General features: G+C 51.6%; 2 protein-coding genes across 3 annotated transcripts in view; both read right to left on the reverse strand.

Moving 5' to 3' along the window:
* Positions 1 to 2173: 2173 nt before the first annotated feature.
* Positions 2174 to 9506, reverse strand: SUPT4H1 (SPT4 homolog, DSIF elongation factor subunit). Of its 2 annotated transcripts, XM_026517441.4 has the most exons (5): positions 9215 to 9482; positions 8561 to 8667; positions 4137 to 4192; positions 3801 to 3854; positions 2174 to 3345 (listed from the first exon to the last, which is right to left on the reverse strand). In XM_026517441.4, the coding sequence occupies exons 1-5, from the start codon at positions 9281 to 9283 to the stop codon at positions 3278 to 3280; spliced, it is 354 nt and encodes a 117-aa protein (XP_026373226.1). In that variant the 5' UTR covers positions 9284 to 9482; the 3' UTR covers positions 2174 to 3277. The 2 variants fall into 2 exon arrangements, with proteins under 2 accessions (XP_026373226.1, XP_057174006.1); XM_057318023.1 differs by having other exon boundaries at positions 2174 to 3854; positions 9215 to 9506.
* Positions 9507 to 10835: 1329 nt separating this feature from the next.
* Positions 10836 to 24297, reverse strand: part of RNF43 (ring finger protein 43) — a 62718-nt gene continuing 49256 nt past the window's right edge. Inside the window, exons 3-9 of the mRNA XM_026517439.4 lie at positions 19540 to 19614; positions 19308 to 19439; positions 18605 to 18709; positions 17332 to 17493; positions 16700 to 16802; positions 14722 to 16068; positions 10836 to 12295 (exon numbers count right to left, since the gene is read on the reverse strand). Coding sequence (XP_026373224.1) covers positions 12252 to 12295; positions 14722 to 16068; positions 16700 to 16802; positions 17332 to 17493; positions 18605 to 18709; positions 19308 to 19439; positions 19540 to 19614 — 1968 coding nt within the window. The 3' untranslated portion in view covers positions 10836 to 12251. The remainder of the gene's footprint in view (positions 12296 to 14721; positions 16069 to 16699; positions 16803 to 17331; positions 17494 to 18604; positions 18710 to 19307; positions 19440 to 19539; positions 19615 to 24297) is intronic.

The following is a 24297-nucleotide window of genomic DNA, read 5'->3' on the forward strand; positions in this document are numbered from 1 at the left end:
AGCTGCCGGAGTAAAAAAGAAGATGCAGCCAGGTGGGAACTTCAGGAAGGCTGAACCGCTTTCCCAACGTGCTGCGCACGGATCCTTGAGTAAATCCCGAGGATCACCTCCCTGGACCATTTCCCCACACTGCCTCCCTCTCTTTGGGCAATTTTAGACTTGGGGACTAGAGGTGTAAGTGGTAGGCACAGGGTGTTCCGGGGACTCAATGTATAGGGGCATGTAACTCTCACTCATGATACACTAACGCCTCATGCTGGGTCTGTGGAATCATCGTGAAGGGGGCAAGCCCACCGCATCTGGGGATGTTAGGAGGAGTTAGCAGCCCTAGTTTGGGTGTGAGCAACATATTACTTGAGTTCAGGCTCTACTTCTTGATCATGGCAGGTCACTTTGACCTTCGGTCTCTTCATCACTACATAAGGATATTAACTATAATGTAGGGGTTTTGTGAGGATCAAATAAGATAATGGACATGAAAACCCTTTTGGCAACTGTAAAATGCCATTTAAACGAAAGGTTTCACTGATAAACATGAGGCATACTTCCAAATTAAGATACCTTCTGTGCTTCCACATTACCTGTCTCTTACACACTCACCGGCTCAGGTGTCAGGGAGGGGACACGAGGACTGAATGGCAGGTTTTAGACAGGCTCGGAGTGAGAAGGTAGTGGCCATGCCCAGAGGAAATGAGGCCAAACCTAAAGAGCCCAGCCTGAGCTTACCCCTCCCCAGCTCATCCCCATTACTCTTCTGCAACAGCTTCTCTCCAAGACCAGAATGTTCCGACCCTTGCTCCATCAGCCATCAAGGAGGAGGCTGCATTCAGCAAGGAACTGCCACTGAGTCTGCTTTTTGATCCCACGGGCAGTAGTGGGTAGGAAGAAGAGAATGAAGAATAAGCAGACAAGGGGAAGCCAGCCTGGTCACTAGCCTGACTCGCATCTCTCATTGTGGAACTAAGGAGGAGGAGCCTTGCCTTTCTGAAGTAGAGAAGCCAAATGACTGAGCAGGAGACCAAGACCCGGGGTGGATGTGGGACCTCCGTGGTCAGAATGGGGCCGAACTTTTGACAGGCACAAGGAGCAGGGCATAGCCTTCAGGGCCATGCGACGCAGGGCAGCGGCAGCGGAGACCTCCTGGTCCACATTGCACTGCTCCCTCCTGGGGAGCCTTCGAGAACCAGCAGCCCCTTTCGGTTTCTTTGGGCTCCCCGCAGTGGGTGGACCCTAGCACTTCTTGCCTGTCTGGCCGGGCAGCACCATAAGCAGCTCCCAGGACCGGAAAAAGCAAGAACACGAATTGAGAAGCAGCTTCCAGGCAGAGCCCACTTGGCACCGAGTCTGTGAAATCCGGTCCCGACGACTGGGCGCCCCTCCCCCACAGCCATCAGGGCCTGTGTCTTTCGCTTCCTGCGAGGCTAACAGTTAGGGCCTCAGCTCAGTGTGGGGCTGAGGCAGCCTGAGTGTGGTTACTTGTGCACAGCGCCGCTTGCCTCCCCTCCCCACAACTGTTTCCATTCTCACGGAGCAGCCACGTCCGGGTCAGACACGCAGGACAGCAGCCGGGGATTTCCAAGGGACTTTTCGAGAAAAGCCAGTGAAAGTTGGGTGTTGGCTGCTTGGCCTAGGCACTCTTGCTGAAACCCACTTCTTCCCTCCAGAACCAGAACGCAAGGCTGGCCTGGTGCGGCTACTTCCCAAGGAAACTTTCAGATTGAAATTGAGTAGAAACCACCACCCCTGGAGCTCTTTCAGTTTGCTGGGCTGGAGAAATCCTTTAAAAACTCGGCTCCAACTGGGGTTAGTGGACCATTCCCTCAGAGCTTGAAGGCATCAGCAAACATGGTTCTGGTTTGAGGATCTGTGAGTGACAGGAGCACCCTGGGCCACTCCCAGCTTCCTTGCCATGGGCCTATGAGAAAACAAGGACGGGGTGGGCAGGGGTCACTGGAGAATCAGCACCTCTCTCTCCTTCCCACACACTCCAGGCCACAGGTAACAAGAGACGCTGACTCACTAGCAACACCAGGTGGCTAAGAGACACAAAGCCCTCATGTAGGCACCTCTGCTACTGAGTCGAGAGCTCATTCTGTGGTGGTGATTCTGGGCATTTCTCCCACTATTTGGTTAACTGCGCACATACTGCGTATTATTAAAGAATAGCTGATAAAAAGAGTGTAAATGAATTTTACTTTTTATAAAACCTAAGTTCTAGATTTTTCACATTGCTTCGTTTTTGTAATCACAATACTAAGGTAGACAGGCAGAGTGTACCACTGTTTTACAGATGGAGAACAAGAGACCTAGGGAGTCAATATGGGGATAGTAATAGAATTCTTTGTGGATTTAAGTAAACAAGAATTTCTGGTAACTTTCATTCTAAAACAAATAACTCACATTGACCCATAACTTGGTATCAAAACCTCCTACTAGGCCAGAGGGGAAAGGGGGGGCCCAATTCCTGCAGAGGCAAAAACGAACGGGGCCAAGACCCAGCAGCCACCTGAGGGTCTCCAGTTAAGAGAAATGCAGCAGAATATGTGTAGGTGGGCGAGGGAGGGTCATGGGTACCACTGACTGGTCTAAGATAGAAAAAGAGCAGTAAAAAGAAGAAGAAAAAAAAAAGAGTGGGGAACAGTATTAAATATGGTCAACAGGCAAAGAATACTAAGAAGCCTCAGGCTTTCTTTCAAAAGACACTTGCTGTGCCAGGCCTAGAGCAAGTCTGCAACCCCCAGACACCAGGACTCCAGCTTGATGGGGCTGCCTACACTCAGGACAGCAGACCTTCCAACAAGACCCAAGGAAGCACACTAGAAAGGCTGCAACCCCGAAAAGCTGAAAGATGGGTAATGGGGAGGAGGGCCTCTGCTGCTCTGGAAAAGTGCTTACAGGGTTAAGTGAGTTCTTCTTGTGCCCAGGTAAAAAGAAGGAGGCGGCAAGGCATCTGTCATGGGCTTAAGAACTTTTCCTAGGGGTTCGTGTTTATTGGCATTTGACCCAGAGTCCTACCCATGGGCAAGGGCTCAGACTGGGTCTTCTACCCCCCATTCAATTCGGTCTCTGTTAATCCACCAGCCCAAACGACCCCCACCCCCACCAGCAGTCCAAAGGTAAAATGGCCCAGGGACACGCTGTGAGGTACTCTCTCAACAGCCTGCTGAGTCTCAGAGTAGGAGGGTGAGGAGTATCTCAAGTTCTGTCCACTTAGTTCCATAACAAAAAATAAGATGCAGGAGGTGGGGAGCAAAGACGCTGGCAGCCACGCATCTTGCTAGGTCTTTATAGCTGTGTCTCTGGATTTGTAGGCCACTCCTCGACTTTTCAGCTCTCGCACGATTCCTGCAGCAGGAAAAGAAACAGCTCTGTGAGAGAGGAAGATTCTGGAGGATAAGAAAGCTCCTTCTCCTACCACTTTGGTGGGGGATGGGAAAGGGAGGAAGGAAGAAGGTGTTCCGAAGCAATCGGGAGTTCTGACACAGCTCACCAACAGTCCTGCTTCTATTGGCTTATTACCACTGAAGATCCAGGCACGTGTTTGGTAGTGACTTGGTAAGAATGAGAAGGAAAAGGGAGACACACTGTAGTCACTGAAACCAAGGGTTCTGGGGTCAAAACGCCTGGCTGCAAATTCTAGCTCCTCACTTTTTAGCAGGATAACCTTGGGCAAGTTATTTAAGCTCTCTGTGCCTCAGTTCCCTCACAGAGCTGTGAGGACTAGCGTGCAGTCACATAAAGGACTTCCAGAGAGCTTGCCGCAGTAGGTGAACACTGGCTGCTGTGACGATGATGATTACCTTGGGGAAGGCGACCAGTGACTGACACTGCATACACACCCGGCTTAAAGTTACCTACGAAAGAAGAAAAAGAGACGGCAGTGAGAGCAAGTTGAGTCTAAAAACCAAACGGAGGTTTAAGCTAAAACTGAAAGGAATTCTGCAACTCCAAGAAAAGAGCAAACACTTCTTTTGGCTCCAGTGTTAAACGACAGGGCACAGGACACTTTCCTCATGTTTCCTACAACCCCATCTGCTTCACTCTGCGGCCACTTATCCCCTGATTTGAGACTCCCCCACCAGACCCGAGGAGCGGCAACAACACGGGCCAGGATAAGGAAAAAGGGAGATACGTACTGACTCGCTGCCACTTGGAGACCCAGCTGTCCTCTGGACTCATCATCGCAATGATTCTGGGAAGGGAAAAGAAACAGAGTCAGCCTGAGCCTCCCCTACTACAGGAGAGAGAGATGGAGGAAAATGCCACTTTACTCTGCTGCCAGCCAGCAAAATAGTGCTGGGAGAGGAAACACAGGAAAAAGCCAAGTACTGGGTCTCAACTAGAAAGAAGGGGAAACGGACTACTAATGCTGGGAAGGGGCTGACCCGAAGTTAGTACTAACTTGCCCGCCAAGCACAGGTCAGTCACAGGTCCTTCCCAAAGGACAAGCTCATCAGGCTCAAACACATCTTAGCCCAGGTTCTCTGGGAAAAGGGACGGCCTTTTAAAAGTAGATGGCCAGGGGCGCCTGGGTGGCTGTCGTTAAGCGTCTGCCTTCGGCTCAGGGCGTGATCCCGGCGTTCTGGGATCGAGCCCCACATCGGGCTCCTCTGCTGGGAGCCTGCTTCTTCCTCTCCCACTCCTCCTGCTTGTGTTCCCTCTCTCGCTGGCTGTCTCTCTGTCAAATAAATAAATAAAATCTTTAAAAGTAGATGGCGAGTGCTACTAATTCCAAGCAAGCGACATGACCACTAGGGGGCTGGGCCCTAGCACAAAAGGGGAGGGTGAAGGAAAACCATAGATCCTTCTACCAGAAAGAAGTTAGACTTGGCCAAAGTCTGCCTCTGATGAGCTGTAGAGCCTAACACATGTATGGAGACCTCTCTCAGAATTTTGTGGGATGAGACTCGAATAGTGAGCTAATACATGACAAACACCTGGCACAGAGTAGGTGCTAAATAAGCATTAGCTCTCCTAATTATCCTAATAGTTCTTCCCAGGAGAGCTCTGATCCTAGAGCACAGGCAACAGAAAGGCCACGTTAAGGGCCAGAAGGCTGCCACTTGAGCTTGACAGGTAAACATCAGGTACTTTCAGAAGCTACAGAGGTCATTTCTGTCATTCATTCATTCAATCAAATGCTTGCTGACTGCCTGTGACAGATCTGTTCTAGATACTGAATTTGTCAACTGCCTTCCCAATAAGCATTCCCTCTTCTCTTGGCAACAATCCTGGATTCTTATTTGGGGAGCCTCCCTCCCCATCCAAATCCTACATTCTCAGCCATCTGCTGGGAGTGGAAGTGACCCCACCCTCTGAGGTGGTTAAGTAGGGTAACGCCTGGACCGACACACTGAGCAGGGACAGGCACATACGCAGGCTGTTGTCTGGATGTTCTCTTCTGTTCTTCACAAGCAATCTTCCTAGCCTTACAGTGCCTGTCACCCAACCTTATGGTTTAACCTCAACAGAATCCCCACCATTCCCCAAACATTCCCTGGTTTTCCCACCCCATGATTCTCAAGTCATTCCCTTGTTTAGAATGCTTTCACTAAAATGCTCTCTCACCTTGACCTCCTCAAAAATCCAGTACTTCTTTCTTTCAGGGCCTGAATCACATGCTCTCTCCTCTGCTTCTGGCTGAGTTCATCTGGCCCTCCTCTGATCTCCTTTAGCCCTTGATATATCCATTCTCCAAAATCTAATATGCACCAGAATACACAAATAACTCTTACAACAATAAACAAATAACCTGCTTCGAAAGTGGGCAACGGATCTGAAGAGACATTTTTCTGAAGAAGACAGACAAACGGCCAATAAGCACATAAAAAGATGCATCACTAATCATTAGGGAAAGGCAATCAAAACCAAAACGATACCACCTCACGTCCAATAGGGTAACTACTATCAAAACCAAAACAAAACATAAAACAAAAAATAACAAGCACTGGCAGGGGTGTGGAGAAACTGGAACCCCTGCACACTGCTGGTGGGAACAGAAAACGGTGCTGCCGCTGTGAAAAACAGTATGGCAGTTCCCCTAAATATTAAACAGAACGACTCAGCAATTCCACTTCTGGATACATACCCTAAAGAAGTGAACGCAGGGACTTGACCAGATAGTTCATAAACCCATGTTCATAGCAGCATTATTCCTAACAGCCAAAAGACAGAACCAACCAAAGAGCCTATCCACAGACGAATGGATACAGTGTAGCGTATATAATGGGATTATTCAGCTTTAAAGGAAAATTGGACGCATACTACAATACAGATAAACCTTGAAGATATGATGGTAAATGAAATGAGCCAGACACAAAAGGACAAATATTGTATGATTTCACTTATATGAAGCACCTATAGTACACTTCAAATTCATACAGCAAGAGGGGCGTCTGGGTGGCTCAAGTCGATTAAGTATCTGCCTTGAGCTCAGGTCATAATCCCAGGGTCCTGGGATCCAGCCCCAAGCTGGGCTCCCTGCTCAGCTTCTCCCTCTCCCTCTGCCACTCCCCCACTTTGCTCTCTTGCTCTCTGTCAAATAAATAGATAAATAAATCTTAACCAAAAAACAAAACAAAACAAGAAATTCATACAGAAAGAAAGTAGAATGGTAACTGCCAAGGGCTGTGGGGAGGGGAAAATACGATGAGAAAAGTTCTGGAGATGGATGGTAGTGATGACTGCACAATGTGAATATACTTAATACCACTGAATTCTACACTTAAAAAGGGTAAATTTTCAGGGGCGCCTGGGTGGCTCAGTAGGTTAAGCGTCTGCCTTCAGCTCAGGTCATGGTCTCAGGGTCCTGGGATCAAGCCCCTTGTCAGTCTCCCTGCTCAAAGGGGGGTCTGCTTCTCCCTCCCCTGCTACCCTGCTTGTGCTCTCTCTCTCTCAAATAAATAAAAAATTTTAAAAAGTAAATTTTCTGTCACACAAATTTTGCCACAATTTTTAAACAAACTCTAATATGCAAAACTTTACACTGCGTCTCTCTTACTAGTAAGTGCATCACTGTGTACTCTTTTTAAAAAAAAATTTTTTTTAAAGATTTTATTTATTCATTTGACAGAGAGAGAGAGATCGCCAGTGAGAGAGGGAACACAAGCAGGAGGAGTGGGAGAGGAAGAAGCAGGCTCCCAGCTGAAGAGCCTGACATGGGGCTCGATCCCAGAACTCCAGGATCACGCCCTGAGCCGAAGGCAGAAGCTTAACGACTGAGCCACCCAGGCGCCCCATCACTGTGTAACTCTTGACATCCCTCACAGCAGCCAACATAAGTACTTTACCATAGATGGGAGTCCCTTTACTCATTTGTTAGCCATTTTGTTACAGTGCTAACAAATCAACAAAGGAACCAGAGCACTGACTGTGCACATGCATGTGTAGGAAGTAAGGTTCCACGGCAACATCTTTTTTGACCAATCCTTCATAAAGGAAGTCAAATAAGGAATGGATGGAGTTGGCCTTACCTTGAAGGAAGTTTACTAAGTACTGGATTTGAGCCCAGATTGTGTGTAAATTCTTTTTTTTTTTTTTTTTTTTTTTTAAGATTCATTTATTTGAGAGAAAGAGCGCACAAGGGGAGGGGCACACGGAGAGAGAGAATCTCAAGCAGACTTCCTGCTGAGTGCGGAGCCCAAAGCGGGGCTCAATCTCACTACCCTGAGATCATGACCTGAACTGAAATCAACAATTGGACACTTAACTGACTGAGCCACCCAGGCACCCCTGTGTGTAAATCCTTAACTGGCCTAAGACCAAAAGACACAGGATCTCCTTAACCCACAAAGAATACTGCCCTCTGGCTCCTACTTTGGGGGAAAAAAAACTAAGACCTGGCCACTTACGTTACTCTCATTTTTCCTTCTCCCCATTGGAGAATCTCACCAAGGGAAAACTTTTCTTATGGGGTCTCTTACACGACGTATCTAACAGCATCAGCTTTCAGGTAATAATTTACCATTACTGCACCTTACCTTACCTTCATTTTTAGAAAGGACCTTCATGCATTCAACAAACATTTCTCAGCCCTCTGCAACCTTCCAGGCCGTATGCCAGATCAGTGTGCACAAGATAAACACAGTCCCTACCACCAATGAGCTGACAGTCTAATGAAGAACTGTCCAGCAGAAATAAGTAAAAACCACACAAGTCATTTAAAATTTTCTAGTAGCCATGTTTATGAGTAAAGACAAAAGGGTGAAATTAATTTCAATAACATATTCATTTAACCCAGTACACCCAAAGAATTACCATTTGGGTATATAATTAATATTTAAAAAAATTAAAATATTTTACATTCTTTTTCCTTGTTCTGAATCTTGTCAATCTAGTGTATATTTTACACTTAAAGCATAACTCAGTTTGGACTAGCCACATTTCAAGTGCTCAATGCCACACATGGCTAGTGGCTACTGTACTGGACAGCACAGAACTAGTGTGTTTCAAAATAACTGAGAACATCGAGGATCATGGTCTCAAAATTCGCCTCACATTTACTGCGTGGGGTGGGATGGGAGTAACCAAAAAGTAAATGAAGGAATCTAAAGGGGCTTACCCGTCAAAGGAAGAGCTGGTGCAGTCATATACCATCTCCCGGTTACCCTTCATCTGAAGGTATGCATCACAATTGTCACAACCATCATATTCAAACTGGTCTATGGTCTGGGAGGGGGAAAGAAGAGGGTAGGGGTGAGCGTAAACAAGGCCAAAAGAATAAGTAGCGCTCTACATACTTCTACCTGGTCAAGCAGAAGGCTCCCTGTGTTGGTTCTGCCTCATCTGGTTCCCCACCCACCACTCCCACAGCCCCATTCCTAAAGTTCCACCCACCCTCACAGTCCTCCCTCTCTTGTTCCTAACTGCGTTTCACCTATTCCTTTCCCTAGTCTCCTCAGGGCCAGGCATCTTCTCGACTACTCCTTCAGCTGCAGATCCCCACCCTCATCTGACTCCCAGTGGCCTTCGGCTTCAACAGAAATTCGCTGAACGTCTGTTAAGGATCAGACCTGTACTAGCTGAGGAGTCAAAAGTATGAAAAGACTGCCTGCGTTCCTATACTTAAACAATGGCCTCCAGCAGCTTCCCAAACCCCCCGCCAAACCCGGGGTCCTAGACCTTAATTTACTCTTCGCTATCCCCCAGCCCCGTTCCACGTTTTCCCCCACCTTGATTCCCCCATCGCCCCTACAACCAGCTCCCCGAAGGACACCTTGACCAGCGAACACAGCAAACAAGCCCGCAGATGCCGCAGGTCCTTTGGCACCGTCTCCAGGGCCATCCTCTCCGACAAAAAAAACAGCGAAGGACTGGGCCACGGATTCCTCAGCCGCAGGAAGTAAACAGCGAATTACCCAGAATGCCTTCCACTTCTGGTGCCTCGGACTTCCTTTTCCGGTGTGAGAAGCCGCAGGGCCCTGCTCTCCCCCCGCCTAAGGAGATGGTTTCTCCCGCCTGGAGGCGGGGCCGGCCGGGAGTCACCTGGGCCGGCGCGCGCACCCGCCACCTGGGCCGGCGCGAGGGCGAGGCCGCGGCGGCCGTTGGGCCTGTGGGCAGGGCCCATGGGGGAGGGGCGGCACAGCTGGCGCCTGCGCGGGAACGCACCGCGGCCGGAGCCGGAATCCCGGCGGGGCGGGCCCTTTGATCCAGGCAGCTGGCAGCCGGCGGCCGGTCCCCTTAGGAGGATCCCAGATGCCAGCCGAGATTCTTTTCCGTCTTGCCGTTTTAAAAGCTCAGGGCCAGAGAGTCCACTGTCTCCCTCTGGGTTATCTCTGCCTAGAGGGAAAGAAATCAGGGACAGCCCCTTTCTTCCCGAGAGCAGTATAGGGTTTCCGTTTGCCGTCCGCCGGAGTGCTGGCTTGTGAGCCGATGGCGCTTAACAGGAGTATTTATTTTTTAAAACTCTTCGCGTACTTTCCTTGTTCCAGCTGATAATTTAGGCTCTGTGCAGCTTTTAACATTTAGAAAGTTCCTTTACTTGAGAACATCTGTAGGGGATAGGAGATTGTGTCTTTTTTTTTTTTTTTCATTTCACCTTATAGGAAGCTAGATTCTTCTTTGCTCTGTGGTTCAAAACTGGGCAACGGACAGTGACTACCCCTGTGAAAGCTTTCCTGGAGAAACAGAGGGGAAATGTGCTTTGTGAGGATGGGAGCAAAGGCTGCCCCAGGCTCTGTGGAATTCCTACCGACTTAGCACCGGCTCTTGAGCCTCACAGTAGTCCCCTGAGTAGAGAGCACAGTCATTTGTGTTTATCAGAATTGGAGCTCTGGGATATAAATAGTTTCAGGCCCTGCTGTTCTATCCTCCCAACCAGGCCTCCCAGCTGAAACAGAGCTTCTTCAAGCGGGGGGCCTGCTTCTTGTGCCCATGCCATGCTGTGTTCAGATGGGCTCTGACTGGGGTGAGAATGTTCTTCAGCACTGGATACTTTTCCACCTCCAAACATGCTTTCACTCTTATCTCTGGGGAGCCCTGCAACAACTCAGGGAAGTAGGCCTATTTTATGGGTGGAAAAAGAGAGGCACAGAGTATTTGCCCAAGGTCACAAAGTCACGGAAGCATCACAAATAAGAGTGTGAAGTAAAAGAATAATAATACAGATAACAACTGGACCACAGAATCCAGTCATGCTTTCCCCCTTCCCTGATCTCATAAACCATGCTTTTAGGGGCTTACAAACCAATTCTTGTTGCCTAGCCCACCACTCTGTCCTATCCTTTCATACATCATAGCCTAACCTCTGCCAGAAATAATTTATTTCTGTCAATGTAGAAGATGAAGCTGTTACCCCGAGTGACAGTCATGACAGAACAAAACCACGAGACCAGACCGCATTTATGGATAAATATATTAGCAAATAAATACATTTCTCAACATAGTGCCTGATTCAAGCGTCTTTCTGTCTGGTTCAGAATATAAATACCCATGTGGGTGCCTAGGTGCTAGTTCCCCACTGACTCTGAGGGAAGAAGATTCCCAGGTAGGGTCCTGTGCCCACTTAGCTCCCACATTCACATTCCAAATGGGATAATGCCTGAGGAGCCGGCAATGGTCCAGCTGCCCTGAGGTGAATGTCACCCTCAGGATGCCCCTCAGCCTTTGCCCACTCGGTACCAGCTACCCGGGCCAGATGTCCTGCACGCACAGCCTCTTGCATGCATACCTTCCTGGGTGTCCCTGGCCTGTGTGGCTTATCACGGGACGCTGGGCCTCAGAACCATCTAAACCCAAATGTCCCACTTTGCTTTTCCTTTGTTTTCCCCTGTTCCTCATCCCTGCTCCGAGAGAAAACTCCCAGAGAAGAATTTGTTGTTGTCCTTGTTCAGCTGTAATTCTGTCTTTTCTACCTTCATTCCATCCTCCCTCTTCTAGATGAAGTCCAGCAGAGATCCTTTCTTTCCACCTCCTTTGGGACTTTGAGATAGGCAATCTCCAGGAAAGAATTATTCCCTCCCCACTACCCCCACCCCCAACCCCAAGAGGAACTGGGGCTGCTGGAGTGACAAGGGACTTTGAAAGTCAGAGGCTTCATCCCAGGTTCTTCAGGGTGCTGTACCACTTTAGGGACAGAACTGCACACCCTGGCTTCCCAGAGCCTCCCCTCTGACTTCATATAGTGGATCTGACCATTAAGGACAAGAAGGGAAAAACATTCTCCCTTATGCACCAGGGCAGGTACTGCCTGGAGAAGCTGCAGGGCCTCCCTTTCTAGGGCTCGGCGCTCACCTATGTTCCTGATCCTTTCGCAAAGAAGGAAAATGATAAAAGCCAGGGTTGCTGCTGATGCAGCAGCTTTACCGAAGAGTCAAAGCTGGTGTGTAGGACTCACCCAAGAAAGGAGGTAAGAAGGACCCCATTGGCAGGTATGTCATGAGACTTGGGATGAGGAAGACCTGCTGGGCCTGGGGAAAGGAGCAGCACCTTTATAACACCTAGCTACCCATATCTAGCTTCCTGTTCTCAAAAAACAGCCTTTAGGGGAGCCAGCCCACACAGGTAGTAGCTGGTTGCCTGGCCGGACACCGACTTGCTGCACTGCAGATGCGTTCTGCACACAAGGTCCAGAGCTGGGAGCAGGGAACACCTGCCACCCACCATCACCACTCCTCTTCCGGAGCTCCCAGGCAGTATGGCAAAAAACAGGGCTGTTTTCTGAGGTCCTTTCTTCTCTCAGGAGCAAGACTCTGTGCCAGGTAGGGCCCGAGTCATCCGGCGCACACTCTTGGTTGGAGCTAGGTCTGAGCATCTCACACGGCCTGTTCGCACAGCTCCTCAATCTCCTCCTCTGAGCCTGCGTGTAGAGAGAGGGGAGGAAAGAGGTCACCGAGGGTCAGGCCAGCCTCTTTCCTGTTCCACCTGCAAGTACGGCTGGGAGAGGACCACAGAGAGGGAGGAGCAGGGAATGTGTCCAGAAGGGGCAATTAGACTGAAAGCTGGGAGGGGCCCCAGTTGGGATACAGGGGAGAGAAAAACAAAAAAGCTAAAGAAAGAGAAACATACAGCAATCAGTGTGTTACAAATACTATTCGCTCATTAACCCAATAAACACTTATGAAGCACTTGTGAATCTGGCCTGTTACCATGTGCCACATAGAAGAATAAGCAGGGACCTCACAATCTTACAGCAGAGAAGGTGTGCATGCAAAGGGAAATTATGCAGTGGGACAGGACCGGATCATAAGACCTTTCCTGGAAAAGGGAAAGATCACGTTCAAGTGGAGCAATCAGGAAGGGCTTCCTGAAAGCGAAGATAAATGAGCTGGTCCTGCAGAAATAGATAAGAATTGGATTTATAGGAATAGGAAGGCAGCAGAATATTCTGGATTATAGGAACCACAAGAAGTGTTTACTAGGTTTGGCTAAAGCATGGGGCAGGAGAAGGGAAGGGGAAGAGTGAAAAGAAAAGTGGGGAAGGAAGATGGGGGCTCGCTGGTGCTAGAGCCTTGAAGGCCAAACCAGGCTCAGTTTTTCTTTACTGTGGACAAAACAGAGGACGTGGAAATTTCTGGACAGTTTATTTGAGGGAGGTGAGTCTGGCAGCAGCAGGTGAACAGGGTCACTGTGCTGCACGACTCCGCAGAACAGCCTGTATGTGCAGGGCCCAGCCTTCGTGGCCCTCCCTGTAAGAGGGGAGGGGAGAGCTGGGAGGCTCTTTAGGGTTAGGGCCATCATTCTGAAGGAGAAGGTAAAAAAGCTCTCAGGGACGGCGTTAAGAGAACCTGGCGCTGACTGGATTTGAGGAGCAGGGAAGAGGGAGGCATTGGAACTAGTTCTAAGTACGGCAGACAGGGGAGGTGGTGGTCTGGCTCCAGCAGCCCCGAAAGCACACATGTGACAGGGTCCTAATGGATCATCAAACACACGACCAAAGCTTGCTTTACATGGCTCCGTGGAAGCCATGATTTTCTCTACTGTAATTGTGTACATGCCTGTGACCCCACAGACCTGGATCTCCTGGTTGACAAACCATGTCCTCAGAGCCTAGCCTGGAACCTAGCCCATAGCAAGCATCCAATGCAGGAAGGAAAAAGGAGGGAAGTGAATGAATGAATGAATGAATGATAACAGCTCTAGGTCTCGACTGTAGGGTTCCTAGACTGTGAGGTCTTATATTTCCGGACCTTTGGGTTCCCTTTTGGGGTGCCTAGTGATAGCTGTAGGCAAAGAGCTGTGTCATCCACACCATGGGGGAAAGTGGGGGAGGGGTGCTCTGGAGGAGGAAGAGGAGGATTTGAGCAAATAAACACCACGTTAAAATTGAGGATTTACGTTATCACCATTGGTTGTAATACAATTATCAGGGAAGCACTGAGGCCCGAGGAAAATGGGGTTGGTCTTATTAACAAGGGTGCTTAGAAAGGAAGCCTTAGTTGTTCTTTTACCCCAGGGGGAGAGGAGAAAACCTAAGGACCCACAGGGCTGCTGGGAACCACCCATGATCTTTTTTTTTTCTTTGCTTTGCTTTCTTTCTTTCTTCCTTTTTTTTTTTTTTTTTTAATCATTTACATAGGTCTTCTCGTATGGCCTAGTGTTATGGATATCTGCAATTATTTCTCCTACAAGACCTCATATTGCCTAGGATTACAGCTATCAGTAATTACTTCTCCATGCTCTCCTCAAGAGCAAGGAACACTTCTTGGCCTTCTTTGTATTTAAAGCTGATAATTGGGGGCGGCTGGGTGGTTCAGTCAGTTAAGCACCTGACTCTTGGCTTCTGCTCAGGTCATGATCTTGGGGTTGCGGGATCATGATCCTGGGGTCATGGGATCGAGCCCCACATCAGACTCTGCACTCAGCAGGGAGTCTGCTTGAATATTCTCTCCCTCTGCCCCTCCCCACTCACCCCCCTCAAATAAATAAATAAATACATCTTTAGAGCTGATAACTGAACTGGGTGCACACCTTTACTCATTATTATAATACTGAAACACTTACATTTGAGCTGCTGCCTCAAACCACTGCAAGTGCTTTCTGATGTTTCACCCACATGGCCGCTTCCCCTGAGCCTCCCTCTGGTCTGGCAACTAAAGGAGTAACACCTGGCGGAGTCAGAGTCCTTCAGCCAGCATCCTATGCTATGCCTGTTGTTCAATATTTTGTATGTTACCCCACTGCACCTTCTCAGCTTCTGTCAACCCCTTGTTGGCTGACTTCACCCATTCTGCAATAACCTCTGGTACCTTCTCCAAACCACACTCTCTTCCCCTGCAAACTCACCAGGCTGGGCTGGCGGCACCTGGCAGTGTGGGTAAGGGCACGGCCTGCCCTCTGGGGTGCCAGAACTCCATTCGGAAGGCCCCTCTCCAGGTGGGTGTGGTCCTAGGGACTGGCGTGGAGTCAGACACAACCACACTGGCTGTGAACTTGAGTAACAAGAACCTGGGCTTTCTGGTAGCAGCCTCCTGTCCACGCCTGGAGGTCCAAAGATCAACGGGTGGGCCTCCGAGGACCAAGGGTATGCCAAGCTGGTACTGTAATGGGGAAAAATCTGGCAAGCTGGGTGTGCAGTCAAGTCCTGGGGCCGAGAAGCTGGGGTGGGCTCTGAGAGGCCCCCCCGCCTTTTCCTCTGTGGCTGTCGAACAGGGAGGCTGGATTTCTGCAGATGGAAGAGGCTGCTAGGACTGGGGTTGGCAGCATCAGCTGGGCCTGGGGCTGCCTCCATGAGGGCCCTGGACCATTGTGGGTTGGGGAGCTGCCCTGAAGGGGCCGTTGGGTTGGATCTGGCACCTTGCTGATCAGAGGAAGGTGGCTCTGGCTGGGGCTGTGTCTGAGGAAAGGCAAGCCTGGCCTGGAGGGCCCCAGTTTCTGGGCCAGGCTTCCGGCCATGCCACTGGAAGCGTTTTTTGTAGTGGTGCCGGTGGCGGTGGTAGTGGACGTGGCTGGAAACCTGGGTTTCCCCTGTGGGCACCACTGAGTCCAAAGAACGGGGCCGAGAGGTCACACTAGGCTGAGTCTCCTCCCCCCGGGGCTCCCCTTCCGGGCTGCAGTACACCAAGGGATCAAAGTCACTGCTCAGGGAGCTGCGGAAGGTAGAGCTGCTGCCGTGGATGCCCTGCAGACTGATGTCCGTGCAGTTGACCACCGAGTCACTCGAGGAGCCGTGACAGGGCCCCGAACTGGAGTCACTGGCGGGCCCATCGGCCATGTAGCCGCTGCGTTCTGTGCGGTAGCTTTCTCCAGAACCACTGCTGTCATGAGGCCTGGCCCGGCGTGGGGGTGCTGGGCAAGCAGAAAGGTGCTGCGAGGTGCACCGGAGGTGGCTCAGTCCCCAGCCCTGCACATAGGGGTGCTGGGCCCCTGCCAGGCGCTGCTGCTCGCCTGGAGCCCTGGGATGTGCAGCTCTGGGGAGGCGGTGGTGCCGGGGGGCCATGCCTGGCTCCTGGGATGTTAGGAAGGGGCCAGGTCGTGGGGGCTGAGCCACTGCGCTCCGGGAAGGGCCCAACAGGTAGGCAGCGGGTAGGTGGTAGTGGGCATGGCCAGGATGCTGGCGAATGAGGTGGAGTCTCCGGCCTGGTTCCTGGTAAGACCGAGAGGGTCCCAGGGACTGAGAAAACGAATCTCCCTCTGGAAGAAAGAACCAAGAGCACAGGTGTTTGACTCCACCGACCTCCTCCGGAGGGTGGCTAGAGCAGCCGTTCAAGCCTACGGAGCCTGCGCGTCCAGTCCGAGTTGGGGGCCAAGGACACTCCTACTCTGCCTGCGCCCTGGCACACCGCGGCTCCTTGCAGCCAGTCTCTCCCTGGGAGCTCCACTAAGCACGTCCACCCTGCTCCCCCCAGCAGCCCTCACGGGAGGGCTCTCTCACTCAGGGCCTCCACAGGCCAGTAGTGCACCTTGGGGTAAATTAGAAAAAGGCTCTTCTTCCTCAAGGCACTTCACTTGCACCTTTTAGGAAATTTTCATATTATCCTGGTCTTGTTACATTAAGATACTTTATTGCCACAAAATCAGAATTATAAATACACAGACCACCGAGATTTAACTTCAACAAAGTTGTCATAGAAATACAAACCATTTTAAAGTAATAAAGAAGCCTACGATGTGAATGGTGCCCCCCTTCATACGAGTCACTCTAAAGAACTATTAAGGCAGAGCTGCTTTCTCCTCAGCTTCCAGGCAACACCCTTCGGCAGAAGGCAGCCTTGTCCTAGACCCCTCTGGCTGCACACAGGGGAGGGCTCGGCCCACCTCCTACCTACGATGTTGAACATGCAGAGAGGGCAAGTCCGATGCTGATGCAGCCAGGGGTCCACACACACACGATGGAACTCATGGAGGCAGGAAATGACCCGCAGCTCCTGCAGAACACAAGGGGTCCAAACCCAAGTTATCTGTAGCCACAGCAGTAAAACCAGGATTCCCCCAACTCCCTCCCGCCTCTCCTTCCTGCTCTGACCTTCTTGTAAAATACCACATAGTAGAATAGAAACAGTAAGGGCTTTGGTGTCAGGTAAACCTGGATTTTGCCACTCAGCTGCATGACCTTGGGCAAGTTCCTTAACAGATAGTTTTCTGCTCCAAAGCGAGGATGAAAGCCGAACCTGCCCCCACCGAGCGCCTTCAGGAGGCTAAAGTGAGCTCATGCACCTAAAGCACTCCCTGCAGGGCCTGGCACGCGGTACACACTCAGCAAGGACCAGCTCTCTTCCCCTGGAAGACCAGGAAAACAGCCAGACCTCGGGGCTGCTCCTCCCTCTGCCTCACGAGAGATACACAGCACAGACGCAGCCGGAGCACCCGCAGCGGCCTGCAGTGCCTCGCACAGCCTCCCGCTCTCCCCCTTCCCTCCGCAGCCTGGTCACCGAGGGCGAGCAAGCCCGGCCTTACCTGGCCCTCAGAGAACTCCTCCAGGCAGATGGCACACACGGGCGCGGAGCCACAGCTGCTACTGGAGTCCGGCCACTCAGCCCGCGCCCTCCTGCAGCTGGCCCGGTACCTCCTGGTGGCCAGCTGGCTGATGGCCCAGGCTGTTCGCTGTTGAAGGGGATCCTGGGAAGAGGGGTGGGCCTCAGACTAGGGCAAGGGCTCCTCTTCCCCCACCCCGGGACCTCGGTTTGTACTTGGTTCCCAGTCACCCAGTGAGATAGATCATAGGGCCGACTGACTGCCCCTAGGAGTCTGGCCCCTTCGAGCTCACACAGGGCTCTGCCAAGCTGGCCACACCCTCGCACCCACCCCCCTTCATACCTTCTCGCTTTCCTTCCCTTGATGGCCCAGGAGAGAAGTTTTTCATCCAAACACCTGCTTGACATCTTAACTTGGCTATCTAATAGCCCATCAAACTGAATTCCTAATCCCATTAACCACCCATGACGCACCCATCCTCGCCCCTTGAAACTTAAGTCAGATCGTGGTACTACTTCTGCTCCAAATCCTCTAGCCACTCCCACTTCGCCCAGGGTGAAAAACACAGGCCCTGCCAATGGCCTCAGCAGTCCGGCACACTCCTGTCCCAACCTCCCGCTCTGCCCTTTCACTAGCTCTATTCCGGCCACATGGCCGCCTGGCTATCCCTCAGACACACTGGGCACACTTCTGCCTCAAGGCCTTTGCCTCTACTGTGCTCTCTGTCCGACCACACTCTCCCCAGATATCTGCACATACGACCCCCTCACCCACTGAGGGTCTTTCCTGTAAATGCTGTCCTCCCAGTAAAGCCTTCTCTGGCTTTGCTTTTAAAAATTAACCCTTTCCCTTTACATTCCCTCTTTCTTCTTCTATTTTATTTTTCTCTCTGGAACACACCACCATCCAAAATACTACATAGTTGATTCATTTATTTTGTTTAGTGTCTGTCTCTTCCCGTTAGAATGAAAGCTCCCCCAGGGACGGGATCTTCCTTTTGTTCACTGTGCTACTGCCAACACCTGGACCCGGGCCTGGCCCATACGAGGAGCTCTCTCTCTGCTGAATAAATAAATGAATGGGCAATCCTACGTGGAGGGGCTACTGGAGACCAACAAGTCAGTGCCAGGGTATTTAGATGGAAACGGCTTCAAGAGCATAAGGGCACCTTCTTTCCTCCCTTTTCCCTTCCTGCTCTTTCCCCTCCCCCACACACGAACATGCCCACTTCTGCCAGGGAGCCCGCTCCGCTCACCGGCCTGCTGTGGCGGGGGCGGCACCGGACGCGCAGCACTGAAGCCAGGATGACCACGAAGATGGTGCCCACCACTGTCAGGAGGATCCACACGTCGTAATCTGGCTGCGGGAGTGAGCGGAGGTGGAAAGAGTCATAGCTCTGGAAGGAGCTGGGCCAGTCTGGGAGAAAGTCAGGTGCCCAGGAGACAGATAGCTAGAGGTCCCCTTGAGTCTTCCAGCAGAGGGGACGAGGTGGGGAGGAACGTGCAGGTGGGGTTAGGTGGTGGCTCTCTGCCCACGGGCACTCATAGGAGAGGCTCCTCCAGATGTGCGCTGGGAGAGGTCCTATCTGAAGATCTGTGTGCTTGGGGAAAGGAGGAAAGGGACCCCCTGCAGAGCGGGAGCCTCCCAGTGGCCAGCTGCGGGGCATCGGGGGCTGGGGGCCAGGGTTTTATTCAGGCTCTGCTACTCTGCGCCCTGAAACCACAGAGCAGAAAACAACTTCAGAACTCAGCGGGCCTCATCTATTCATTCTGCAGACGAAGCCCAGGGAGAGAAGAAACTTGTCCAGAAGCACACAGCTGTTGGGTGAAGTTGAGCTATAGGGTTTCTAAATTCTCTTTAGCTCCAGGAGTCCCAGGGCTTTCGATGGGAGTTGCCTCAGGACAAAGTGGTGGTGAGAACGGGTGCTAGGGCAGGGTCTGGAGATCTGGCGCGCTTACCCAGGTTGGGGGCTCCTTCAGCTCAATCCTAACGTGGGCCTTTCGGTTCTTGTACACAAACTCCATCAGCTTCTCAGCGTCCTTACCCCAGATCAACACCACCGGCCAAGTCAGCCCCAGGGGCTGCTGCAGCTGCATGAGGGGAAAGTGCCCACAAGGGCTGCTGTGTCCTGACTTGTCTTTCCGCAGGTGACTTTACTCCCTCCTCAAACACCCCAGTGTCCCTGGGTACCTGCTCAGCAGCTGCTCGATCCTCCGTGATGTCAAAAAGGACGGCGCTAGCGCCTCGCTCCCCTGCCATCCGGGCCTGCAGAGACACAGCAGAGGTCCCGCTGGGGTCAGAGGAGGACATAGCCCGTCCATGCCCTGGCCTCACCCTCACGCATCTATGCGTTCCGGGGACATTGCACACCCGTAGGTCTGCACGCTCGTATATGACACATGCGAGGGGGCAGTGGGACTAGGTCCCTGTCCTGCCCTGAGCTCACCCAGCTCCCACTGCCTTCAAGGACAACATTCAAGCCTTCCTTGTGTAATCAAGTCAACCCTTAACAAGGATTTAGCAGGTGCCAGGTAGTGGAATAGACTCTAGACCTAAGGACAAATGAGACCTCTCCCGGCTCAAAGCTCCACAAGTCTGCCTTCACTAAGAGCTGGGAGAACAGAAAGCAGGGAATGACCAGCACCCCGAGGGAGTGGGGAAGGGTGACCAGTCCCCAGTACAGAGAGGGAGAAGGGGTGCAAGACAGGTGGAGAGCTCCTTGAGAATAGAGCTGGGCTTTCCAAGGGTCAACCATGCCTGACAAGAGGAGCCTGCAGGGCATCCCCCAAAGGCCCGGGACCCTGCTGCCACCCAAGGTCTCCATGGCAGAGCCCTAGGCTCAGCCTATTTCTTAGTGTCTCTCTCCCTGCCACAGTCTAATTTGCCAACACATTTCCTGGCTCCAATTCAAGGACTTAATGGGGCCCCTTTCCAGCGTTTTGTCCCTGCACCCCCTCCCTGAGGTGGCACTGGAGATTCGGTGGGGAGGGACCTGAGGGGCTGTTCCCACAAGGGCACAACTGTGCGTGCATGCTTGCCAAGGCTCCAAGAGCAGGCATGGGACAGCAGAACCTAGCCAGCCGGGCAGAGCAGAGCCAAAAAGAGAAAAAAAAGCAGGAATCTAGCAGCTCTGGGTGTGGGGTAAGAGAAGGGAGATAAGAGCAAGGGGTGGGTGGAGGCGCAAGGGCAAAGGAGCGAGACAGCTACTGTCCTGCCTTGGCATCGGGCCGCCCTGCCCGGCACCACCACTCACCAGCCTTTCTCCCCAAAGCAGAGGCTCATCTCGTAAGGGTATCAGGCTGGGGCCTCTTGCCCCTGGGGGCCTGCTGAGTCTTTGGGGCTGGGCTGCGGGCACCGAAGGAGTTAATCCCTCTGCCAGCAGTGGTGGCAGGCAGAGGAGCCAGTGCTGGGGCTTACTCACACGCTCAGGCCTTTGATCTCTGCTTTCCTTCCCTGGGGAGAGCCTGTCCGGGCAGGTCTCCTGCCTGGCAGGCCAGGGGAGCGGCTCCTTGCTCCCGTTCCTCACTCCCCAGGAGGCAGCAGGGACCAGGGGCCCCTCAGAACTGGCAGCCTGCAGGCAGGGGAGCCCTGGAAGGTGGTGAAGACTCTCTAGCGAGGCCCCATTTTGGGTCAGGAGGGTAACTGTCCCCCTTCTTCCTTCCCTCCCTCCCTCCCTCCCTCCCTGAGTTGCTGAGGAGCTGGGCTGGACTGTCTAACAGCACCTAGGCCCAGCCCAGGCTCAGGCTCAGGCTCGCCAGCCTAACTGACTGGAAATTCACAAGACTCCAGAGTGGAATTGTTGAAGAAATTGAGAGGTCACAGCCTTCAGTGTCCTCCTGCGCATTTACTCCCAGGAAGTCCAGCCCAACTAGGTGACCCCAGGCAAAGAGAAGCTCTCCTGTTTTCAGAAACCCTCCAACCAGGGTATGGGAGCAGCTCCAGAGAACAAGGAGAGGGGCTCCCACTGCTAATGTCACCGTCTAGGACTTGGCTAAGGCATGAGGAGGTCACCCCAGTAGTGAAAGAATTGAAACTCCTGGACCCTGCCTGCTACCCAGGCCTCATGTTTCTCATGTCCAGATTGAGACCCTACACCCAGCCCAGCCTGGAAGAGCATGAGGGAAGGGCACAGGCTTCCTTCTCCAGAGATTTTCTTAGTCCTCCCCCTCCAACCCCGTCTTTGAAGGATTGGGGTAGGAACAGTGGAAAGTAATTACCCTGATGTTCAAACACCCCAGCCCATTACAGCCCATAATTACAAAGTTGTAAAAGAGATCAAAGAGAGAGTACTGGCCAACAGGACTTTCAAGCAGTGGGTACCTGTGTCCAGAGTTCTAGGAATCAAAAAGCAAGACTTGGGGCCAGATGGCAGCCCACCCTGGGGCTGGAGTTTCCCTCCAGCCACCTGCACCCAAGAAGGTAGGAGAGAGGGAGAGAAAGAAGCACTTCTTGGGAGACTGGAAGCTGGAAGGCAGAGAGGGTGGGTAGGCCTTCTGCATGGGAAGACTGGGCTCTAGAAAAACAATGCAGAGATCTCTTTTGGAGCTGCAAAGAGACAGCCAGCCCCCTTGCTGGCTGCCCAAGGCTTCTAGCCACTGGAAGCAGTGCACTGCGGGAATTGAAAACAACTCCCTGCACCTGTCTGGGCTGTAGGTTTCCTCTCCAGACACAGCGGCAGTCTCTGTCACCGCATCCTCATCAAAGACTGACCGAGGACCTACTGTGCCCAGGGCACCTAGCAAGGGAAGGCCAGACCCTCTAGAACAACTCATCATCTAGTTGTAGAGACAAGGCATATACATAATAGAATGCTGATAACATTCTAGAGTACAAATGAATGAAACAGACCAGTAGTTCCCACATCTTGTTTCACTGCAGAAAGTCCTTCCCTCCACTCCCCCCCCGACACAATCTGACACAAATTTTCAATACACAATAAAAGCGAGCTGAGTTTGAGGATGGGGGTGGAGTTAAGGGCCTTGGTTTCCCCCTCCCCTGAAACGTGGTGTGTAAAGCACAGACAGAGACCCTGGCAACCTGCCAAAATAGAGGTATTTCTACCCCTAATGGGCTAGCTGAGCTGGGCCAGTCAGGCAAGATTCAGTAGAAGAGATGGAATTCATCTGGGCTTGAAAGCAAGGGTAAGAGAAAGTAGAAGGGATATAACCTTTATTGAGGCCCACTCTGCCCAGACTGCTCAGGTTTGAGTCCTGAATTTGCTACCAACTATTAGCTGTGAGGCTTTGAGCATGTCACTTAACTGCTGTATGCCTCAGTTTTCCTTTCTGTAAGCTGGGAATAATAATAGGATCTACTTCGTAGGGTTGTTTTGCAGACTATATAAGTTAATCCACGTAAAGCCTTATAATACTACCTGGTACATGGTCAGTGTCCCGTAAGCATTAGTTATTGTCATATCAGCTATTACTATGTGCTTTGGGTACATGATTTCATTTACTCCTCACAACTCTATAAATAGACAGTCATCCAGTTTTGAGTTGAGGAAACCGAGACTCAGAGAGACCAAACAACGTGCCCAGGATCACATAGCTGATAAGCAATGGAGGCAGGATTCCCGCTCAGGACTTCCGTCTTCCAAGTGCCTGGTTATCAGGTAGTGGTCTTTATGGTAAGAGAGGCAGGGGCTTGTCTCCAGAGCCAGCTGCTTCCACCAGGTAGAAGGCCACTGCTCTAGTCCAGGCATGAGGTGATTAGGCCCTGGGTAATCACAAGGATGGCTGTGGAGTTGCTAATAGAGAAACAGAAACCAATTTGGATGACTAGATGGGGGAGGGGGGTGGGGGCGGTGACAGGAACAGAAGAGTCCAGAAAAATTATGGTGAGAGTTTCAGGGAAGACCAAGAGAGGTACCAATGAAAGAAAAAAACCCAATTTTGTTAACTATAAAAGCATGGGATGATGATGCCAATGAGGACAATAGTGATAACTGTGATCATTTGTTGAGTGATTCCTATATGCCTGGCATGGGGCTGAGAGCTGCCATCTGTACTGTCCCATTAAATCCTCGTAACTACTTTATGATGTAAGTCCCATTATCATTCCCCTTTTACGGATGAGGAAACAAGAGGCCCAGAGAGGTGAGCTAAAATGTCCAGGTCACACTGAGGGGCATAGGAGATGCCAGGCTTCAGGGCCAGGGCTGTCTAGCTCCAGAGCCCCAGCTCTGTTGACCCTGATGACACCATTAACACTAACTGATTGAAGTCAGCAATTTTCACACTTTTATCACTAAAACCCACCTTTCCCCTATGTCTCCCACGAGCCATATAGTTTTTACTTTTTAAATTTTCTTTAAAGATTTTATTTGAGATAGAGAGTGCGTGTGCGAGAGAGAGAGAGAGAGAGAGAGAGAGAGAGAGCAGGAGCAGGGGAAGGGCAGACGCAGAGGGAGAAGCAGACTCCCTGCTGAGCAGGGAGCCCAGCGTGGGGCTCGATCCCAGGACCTGAACTGAAGGCAGACACTTAACCCACTGGGCCACCGGGGCGCCCCGAGCCATATTTTCTTAACATTTACCAAACTAACTGCCTTTATTATGTACAGTTCATTTTCCTGGGAGATAATCTGTAACCAAAAGCAACAAATAAACAGTTCAGTTAAGCCTGTGGGGCATATGAAATCTTAGAAGCAGCTCCGAGACCTCCATTACTACCTTCGCGGACCTCCTCCGGGCCAGGGGATCCCAGGGAGGAGCTGCTTGGCGAGGTCGAAGGACGAGGCCCGAGGGAAGCCTTGGACCCCAAGGCCGGGAGCACGCGGGGCAGAGCAGGCTCACAGCGAGGAGCCAGCGCCTGCCCAGCCCGGTGTGAGGAAGCTGAGGCACGGGCGGCGGAGCGAGCGTGACCGCAAAGGCTGTGGGAGAGAGCAGGTCCCAGGGCAGCAGCCAAGGCACTTCTTCTAAACCCCCGATGGATTTTGTTCCGGTGTTT

This window comes from Ursus arctos, unplaced genomic scaffold (genome assembly GCF_023065955.2).
Source record: "Ursus arctos isolate Adak ecotype North America unplaced genomic scaffold, UrsArc2.0 scaffold_24, whole genome shotgun sequence".
Classification (NCBI taxonomy): domain Eukaryota; kingdom Metazoa; phylum Chordata; class Mammalia; order Carnivora; family Ursidae; genus Ursus; species Ursus arctos.